At 39.0% G+C, this 9,076-nt stretch overlaps 1 protein-coding gene across 1 annotated transcript in view; it reads left to right on the top strand.

Annotated features, from left to right (window-relative positions):
- Positions 1-2,801, top strand: part of MACC1 (MET transcriptional regulator MACC1) — a 70,943-nt gene extending 68,142 nt beyond the window's left edge. Inside the window, exon 5 of the mRNA XM_067562099.1 lies at positions 2,709-2,801. Coding sequence (XP_067418200.1) covers positions 2,709-2,768 — 60 coding nt within the window. The 3' untranslated portion in view covers positions 2,769-2,801. The remainder of the gene's footprint in view (positions 1-2,708) is intronic.
- Positions 2,802-9,076: the final 6,275 nt, after the last annotated feature.

Below are 9,076 nucleotides of genomic sequence, written 5' to 3' on the forward strand. Positions count from 1 at the left end.
ACTTCTTTTTCTCTTTTCTTAAATAGCTCTCCTAAAAAAAGCGTTTCCTGAAATATCAGTGTTTGGAAATGCAAAGAAATTCAAAATTTGTTTATGGAGACTTGTTAGAAAGATGGACACCTTTCTGTCTGAAGTATACAACGCTTAATCAATCATGCAAATTTTGAATATGCCTACATCTAACGCATCTGCTTGTCTAACAAAGAGGTACCACTCTCATTAATAGTATGACATCTTTATTACCAATATATTTCCTGTATATTGTCAGTGTTACCATCCATTTTCATTATTTTTGTCATGCAAAGGGTTTTACAGTGGAAAGAACATATCCTAAATCACCTCAATGAAAGTGGGTTTTGACCTTGCATGAGAAATGCTAATACAAGCTGCATTAGGAAAGAAAGCCTGACTTTTAGCACTTAAAGGGTTAAGCATATCTTAGCCCTCGGCAGCACTCTCTATAGTTGTGCTTTGTATCCATGCACTGTACTGAATGACGGTTTTGGAGAAGTTGTTTGAAATGGACTAGTCATTTTGCCGCAGGATATTGTGCAGGTTTATTTAATGACTTCTCATATTAATTCAGCTGCCACTCATGCAAAAAATCCTTCAATTGTTTTGTGATCACTTTCTTTTAGTGAAAATGTAATTCCCCTGATATTCTGTACGTGTTCAGAGACACTAGTCCCAATGCAGCATGAAAAATCTCTTTAGGTTACAGGAGTACAACCACGTATTGCTCCCCAAAACAAACCCATCTGAGCCTGAAGGGAACTAATTAATCCAAGCTGGTATAGGTTGAGTTTTATTTCTTGGCTGCTATGCTTAACAACATTAGTTCCTATAAAGCTCCTGGAAAGTTGGCAATATGGCCCTGGTCTGGGCAAAGTTTGGACACCCATACCTCAGTCACACCATGAAGGGCTCTCTTCCTGACCCACTGAGTGACATCCAGTCAGCACGGTCTCTATTCAGTGAGGTCCATGACACTTATTTTCAAGAATCATTTTGAATTAATTTATGGGACAGCCCTAGAGACTTTATCTTTTTATCCACAGAAGACGTACAGTACATGTGATGAGACAGCAAGATTTCCTGCTGCTCCCTCCTCCAGGTGCCTCAACCTTGCCTTAGAGGGCCCAACTCCAGGGAGAAAAAGAGAGCTCAGTCTCCATAATCTCTGGGCTGTCCAACAAGAATGCCAAAAATGGGGCTCAGTTGGTGGTTTCAGTGATGTTTGCACATCTGCTAGGGATTGAACTAAGAACCTACCAATCCATTTTATATATGCTCCAAAAGTGCTGGCATTCCATTGGTTGGTCCAGTAGGCTGGAGGCAAACCACTGAAAGGTATATGGAGTTCCAAGTTCAAATTCTGATCTTGGGCCTTTGCCTTCTAGACTGGCGGAGTGTTGCACAGGTGCTGACTTCAGCAATGCAGGCTGAGAAGATGGCTTGTACCACTAGAGTAACACTCCATCAGACAGTTAAGTTGGAAGAAGGGGATCAGACCATCCTCGTCTTCCCCTTCACAAAAAGCCACATTCGGAGTAGCTATTCCATTTACTCAATTTTTCTCCAACACTATCTTTCTTATAAAGGTAAATGATACATTTATGCTGTGCAGTATTCTCTGCGGTAGTCAGGGATGGTTGGGGAAGGTCATGCTATCTCCATCAAAGGTTCTGTATTACTGTAGTACTGATTTCATAGCACAAAGTTAACACCGAGATAGCCCTTCTACTGGAAACTCATTTTTCAGGGTCTTACAGCCATAATAAAAGTTTCCTCTGAACTGAAATCTGCCCCCAGTATGTGAGATATATAGAAGTTTCTTCTGCTGTCTATATTATCCAGCAGTTAGAATAAGAGCTATTCCAGGAGGGTGATTTCCTGAATGAGGTGGTACTTGGAAAAACATATGCATGTCATTCTAGAGAAGCAGCATGGACTGAATGTGGGAGACATTTGCCATCTGTGAAATGGATATAATATGCAGCTAACTCACAAGAAAATTCTGAAGATTTAGACTATGATTCAGAAAAGCACTCAAGGATGTGCTTTGCCTTCAGTGGAAGTTATGGGACTTAAGTGCATGCTTAAATGTTTTGTCAAATTAGGACCTACGTTTAAATTTATATTGTGCATTAATCATGTATAGTGGTGTTATATAAATATAATTAACCTGATGTAGGTTTCATCATAATATTTAGAACCATTTTATTTCATATTAAATCAATTCATATGACTAAAAATTATCTGAAGGCTGTGAATAATAGATTCTCATGGAAACTTTGTTTTTGATTCAGAAAAAAATATCAAAACTAAAATACAAAGATATTACATAAATCCTATTTTGGCTGATAAAAAACCACGAGTTGTCCAACTAATATGTTCCATTAAGCTTTAATTCTTTAAATTTTGCTGAGTGGATGTCAAAAGGTGGAATAAGCATCAAAACTTATGAAAAAAATGAGCATCTTTGTCTATGCCTGTTGGTTTGAGATGGTTATAATTGAGGGAGAAATGTTTACCATCTTGTGCTTAGAAAAAAAGATGGCCGGTGAACAATCTATGATTATTTCTGAAAATTTTATTTTTATTTTTATTTGCAAACCTATGGAGACTATTGTTAATGTTGGCTAGGCATCATAACAGCAGCAGAGGGCTTAAAACACACTCTTCTCTTTTTGCTTTCTCTGTTTTAGAGATCTGAACCAATCAACGATTCACAGAGGAGTTCATTTACAAGAGGCACAATCAGATAACTGAAAAGTTTCAGAGCAAAAATTTTCAAAGCATGTCTCATTGGAAATGTCAGCATTTTTGGTTTGACATTTTTGATTAGGACAAAACATTTCAACATGTTGAAGGAGGGAAAAAAATGTTGTTTTACTTTGAAATGTTGACGGGATTTTTTTATTTTGATTCTCTCAGTTAGAAAATGGAGAAATTTAATAAAAATCAACACTTTCCTGGGGAAAATTGATTTAAATGAAAAAAAATATTACTGATGAGAAAATTTCCTGTGTAAAATATTGTGCAGGTCTATAAGAGAGTTTGTCAGTGAGGACAATACCATCGCTTGGATTGGCCATCGCTTTGGCTCTATCCTCCCCCATTCTGGTATACCCACCCCCTAGACCTCAAAGCCTTGACCCCCTGGCGTGGAGGCTGAAGAGAAAGAAGCATGCTATGGCTCCCTGCCATTCCCCTTCCCTCCCATCCCCCCAACAGATTTCTAGCAGATTTTGCTTCTTTCTATTCACATTAGCAAAGGAGCTGGAAAGCTGACAGATCTCCTCAATCCAGCTCTACAATTTCCCATTCCATGCAACTCCTCTGATAGGAGGTGTGCCAAGGTAAAAGGTGACATGTCCACAGTTCTATTTGGCTTTGACTATTCTCGGCTTCAGAAGCCATTCACTGGCAGCATAGTTTGAACAATCTCAAGTCTGCACTAAACTATTCAGGGACTAGTATGGAAACAGCCCAGAACCAGGGATTGCAAAGGACTTTTTGTGTCGTGCTCCCTTAGCTCCAGCCAGGGGATACTGGGAACCTCTTACCCCAGCCCATGGTTTTTATAACATGATAGTTTCCTTTTAAAATGGATAGAGTGATTTTTTCCTAACTTTCCCCCTGCAGCTGCAGAATCCCTCTCCAGTTACTCAGATTTATGGAACTAAAAGAAACCCATCCCAGGACGCATCCTTTTATCCATAATGATGCTATTTCACAAAGACTGTATGGTAATAACTGAAAACTTAAGTTTCCTCCTGCACTGCTGATGGTAGGTATAGAAAAGGATGGTAGTAATGGTCCAATCACAGAATGGAAGCCCAGGACTTCTGACTTGTATTTCTTGCCAATTTCTTCAGTGGTTTTGGGACCCTTAATCTCTTTGCTTCAGTTTCCCTAGCTTGAGGAGATAATATTCAACTACCGTATAGGAAAACTGAGAATTAATGTTGATGCAGCATGTACAGATAAGTGCTCAGCATTATATTAATGAGTAAATTTGAGTGCTTTACCATGACTAGATAAGGCCAGAGTGCTCAGGTTTGAATTTCAGCATCAGCAGTATCTTTCCAGTAGGTATGAAGCTATCTGGTAAATACTAGTGCCACTTGAATGCCACTTGAATCTTGTAGCATGTGCGACAACTTAGATTTTAAATCCAGCTGATTCAAGGATCTGGCTTGGAATGAGCATCCACCTGACTCTGACATAGAACTACATTCGGTTTTCCAAAGTCATCCCATCAACCTTCATTACATAATTAGAGTGGTTTGGAAAATGTCTTTGGCTTTTTTCTCATAGCTTGTGGTTAAAAAGTTTAACTGTGACCATAACAAATTTTATGAAAGCAAAAGCATTTTCCCAACTAACCCAAACAGGGAGGAATAGATTTAGAAAAATAAATATATAAACACTGTTTCCGTAAATGTCACTTTCAATTGATTTCGTAATTTGCAAGAGTTTGCTCTTCTAGTAAATTACTTCATACCACAATCTTTCTGCTGGAACATTGTGTTTTATCTCAGTGCAGCCAGACACAATGCAGCCAGACACAGTAGACCAGGGCCCAGATTGTCAAAGGTATTGAGGCACCTAACCCATTAAAATACCTTTGAGGCTCTGTGCCTAGTTCCTTAGTGTGTACATCTTAATTAAGCAAAGTTTATGTATTTTTAAGGTATTTTTATTCTCTACCTCAGTTTTCACATATTTTTTTAGTTCCATTGTTACACATTCTTCTCTTTCTTTCTAGGAATAAATCATCCAGGTTTTTCACTGATTATTTTACATAAAGTGACTCCTTTACAGTCATAGCCCATGGGACAAATTGTTGCTGGGACTGGGGTGGATATTTAAAGAAAGAGGATTCCAGGAAACTTTAGGGTGCTTTTGGATTCTCACAGTTGCTCAGCTCTCATATAGCAGCATCCACAAGGTGTTAGTCTTTAAAGTGCCACAAAACTCTCGTTGTTTTTGCTATATACAGACTAACACTGTTACCCCGCTGGAACTTTTCTACCACTATGGTTGGCTACAAGGCTCCATCCCATCCTGCCGGACAATGATCTGGCCTCATTTATGCACACCTTTGTCACCTCCCTGCTGAACTACAGCATTGTGATACATTGAGGCATGAAGCCTTCAGCACACAGGAAATTCCAATTACCAGATAATGTTGTAGTGCAACACTGGCTGCTGCGAGCACCACAAACCTGTCTTTCACTACTGGCTTCCCAGAGAATATTGAGTCAAGTTCAAGGTCTTGGTCCTCATCGTCCAAGCACTCAATGGTCTGAGCTCCGGATCTCTAAAAGACTGCCTAAAACTCTGGGATGAGGACTGGGTTGACAGCTCTGCTCCTCCAGCACACTGGAACTTTCTAGAATAAGGGCAAAGCTTGTTTGCGCAGGAGACAGAGCTTTCTTGGGGGCTGGCCCAAAGCAGTGGAATAAATTTCTCCCAGGAACTAAGGACCATCAGAACTTCCTCTCCTTCCTCACCAAGTGCAAGGTTCACGTCTTTGCCCAGGTCAGCCAGAATTCTTTCTGGGGACTCTAGATGCAACATGGCACCTCCAGCACAACTGAGGGCATCAAGGGTACAATATAGGTCTACGGCTCCAGTCCTCTTGTTTCTACAGGTGCTGCACTTCCAGTCCCTCTAATGTCAGAGTTTATACTGACTCTACGTTTTCCTATTTTCAGTCAGATTGCATAATGATGTCAGATGCCAACACCTCAAAGGTACTCGACAGAGCGATATACTATTTTCATGGGTCCTGGTGAATGTTAAAAAGAGCTAGGAAAGATCTTGCTGTGACGGGGTCTATTAAGCTTTCTCTGCCCCCCTGCTGGAGGCATTGGTGCCCTGTCACCCTCTGTTCAGGCCAGCCTACCAACAACCTGGTGGTTTCAGAGAAGTGCAACACGGATCTATTTTCACCAGTCTGTCTTAAATCATGCTTACAGTGGGGTTTCTCAAGAATTTGAGGCACTTGATGAATATTGGGATCGTACACATTTAAAGGATTGCTCCAATGGTTCATCAACTGTTCAGCATTATACATAAACAGGTGTGTGAATGAGACACAGACATTACATCTATGCACCCTGGGCCTGATCCAAAACCCAATGAAGTTGGTGGGAGTCTTTTCACTGACTTCTGTAGGAACAAGAATCTTATATGTCTTCAGAGAACAAAATGATTTCTTTCCTTTGTTATCTTGCTTAACTGATTCATCTTGGCCTTAATATTTTATTTTACAGTTCTCCTAATTTTGTGCGATCTTTCACCGAAGAGCAAAATCTTCTGAAAATCCTCTAAGTTTTTCTCCAGATTCAGATTTTTTAAACACATTGGCATTTTGACATAGTGATAACAGCAAAATTAACTTAAATCAATTAAATATACATTTCAAAGACAAAAAACTTCAAGAAGGACCATCCAGAAGCTTGCCACAAGGACATCTTTGCTATAAGATAATGGCATGGACTAGGAAGCTATATTTTATAGGGCTACTGTGTGGTGGACACAAAAACATATTCTAAAATATAAATAACTTGAATTAAATTTTAATATGATTTCTCCACCTCCACCCCTCCATTCTTGGTTGTTTTCCAGCCTGACATGCAATAGATGCATTCAGCTTAGCCCTTACTGGAGGTGATGATGGCGTTTCATTGGTAGTAAAAGCAGTCTGAGTTGAGCAGCACATGTTGAGTTGAGCAGCTGCATGACAATAACAGGTAATCACTGTAAAAAGAAAATAATAAAACCCTATGTTTAATCTTCACCCCTTTGAAATGGCTTCACACAGCTTAGATCCTGCCATTCTGTATGAATCATTCCTTGCCTGAGGTTTCTCTGCCAACAGTACTATAACGAGATTGATAAACTAGGGAGTGACGCTCAAAAGCAGACTGTCCAGTTATTGTTATTATTATGAGACTTGCAAGACATTGAATCCGCATTTTCTCTCACCTCATTGTTGCCGCTCTTTGACTTGCCCTCTCTTTATTTGTGCCTTATTATTTTTGCCTGGTGATGCAGACAACATTATTAAATCATAAGAGCAGGACAGAATGTTCTGAGCATACAATTGTCCCTCTCCTGTGCCATTCTGCTGGCTCACCTTCTTTATCACTGGCTTGTTAGGGGCCTGTGGAGATGAACAACAGAACCTTCTAAGCAGATGATGGGTTGTGACTAGGCACTGCAAAACATTTACCATTGAGTGCATATTTCAGCTCTCCCAGCTCAACTGTGAGATTCTTCTCCCTCACATTTCTTTAATACTCTCTTTTCTCAAAGGCAAGAATAGCAAAATCTCACCCTTTCCATCTCTTTCAGGGCACATTTCAGCTGCCTGAGGGATTTGTATTCAGAGCACGACTACCCTAATACACTATTCAAAACAGTAATCAGAATAAAAGTTCACACATAATAGGGTGGCTGGGCCTTCAATTCCAATGGACCCCTCATATCAAAACACAGCAAGGACATGAGCTCATTTAAGAAATGCATTACTCCTCATTGCATCAGTGTCTCAGGACATCTTGTGTCCCAAAAAATGAATGAGAAATATCCTGGGATCAGCATGGCTATAACAACATTGCAAATTATAAGTTCTAACACTTGGGCAGGTAAAACAAGGAAGCTATTTTCTGGGACTAAACCAAACTACCTCTATTGCATGAAAATGCAATGGTGTCCAAATGCATGATCTAGTTGCTAAAGCATGGGACTAGGATCCAAGAGTTCTGGGTCCTTTTCCTGGCTTTTCAGTTGGCTTTGCAGCGTGTTCTTTGAGCAAACCAATTAATGTTCTATACCTAAGTTTCCTTATTTATAAAATGGGGATGACATTATTTGTCTCAAACGGGTCTTGTGAAGATTTATTATATCAGCCACAGGTTACTGGGTTCAGTACAGGAATCACTGGGTGAAAGTCTATGGTTTGTGTTGTGCAGGAGATTAGAATAGGGGATCAAAATTGTCCCTTCTTCCTAAAACATCTATGAATTCAAGTGCTTTGAGATCCAAGTGTAAGTTATTATTATTATTCTATCCCAAATGCTGTTAAAAGCACACATTTCTTATAGACCAAGGGTCTTAGGATATACATTTTCAGTATAATACAACAGACCTTGTCTCACTTTCCCTTCCCCTGTCCCATTTATCTTTGTTAGTAAGAATTGGCATGCCTTCCTCCTAAACCACACACCTTGGGCTACATTCTGATCAGTGAAAATATGCAGTAACGCCATTAAATTTAAAAGATTTGTATAATGACATTATACACATTTCTGTAAAATTCAATCTCTTTATCTGTATTTGTACAGAGCCCAACATAATGGAGCCCCTATCATCTTCAGGACCTGTGGGCACTACCATAATATAAATGTTTATTGTTAATGTACATTGGCACAAGGGGAAAAACTCTTGGACTTTATATGTGAACATAGAGTAATATTAAGCAATACATTGTTGTCAAAATAAGATGTGGTGTTTTCTTCCTATTTAATTTGGTTGCACAATTTCTTAGAGCAAACTTTTCTGGTTTAGCCAAAACATTATTGTTCATATTTCTTTCTGGCCTGTTGATCTATGAAGCAAAAGCAAAAGTGTATTTTCTAGGAATCTATAAAACTGTCAGTTCTAGCTGAGATGCTTTTGAAATAGCTGCTTGGTGATAACCTTTAGTGTGTTGATACTGGATGCTACGCAAGGTAGGCTACTAAATTATCCCACCATGTAAATAGTAAGTACCTTGCTCAACTAGTGTTACCAATTAGTATTAAACTATGTAAGATATAATATAAAACAAAACAAATCGTGGACACTTATTTTAAATGAAACACTTTCATGTTTGTTGATTTAACTATTGGATATTTCTGTCAACCTAGTTAAGTCCATAGTGATAATATTAATGTCAGCAACCTTTAATACTGGAGCTTTTAGATATATTTTAAAGTGAACAATCTTAACAAATGGGTATTGTGAAAATCCCCTTTTAGAATCTCAAAAAGGCACCGGACAACCTGATGTTGGGTCT

The sequence above is a fragment of the Emydura macquarii genome, unplaced genomic scaffold (assembly GCF_026122565.2).
Source record: "Emydura macquarii macquarii isolate MOO-44397 ecotype Brisbane River unplaced genomic scaffold, CSIRO-AGI_Emac_v2 contig_2422, whole genome shotgun sequence".
NCBI lineage: Eukaryota > Metazoa > Chordata > Testudines > Chelidae > Emydura > Emydura macquarii.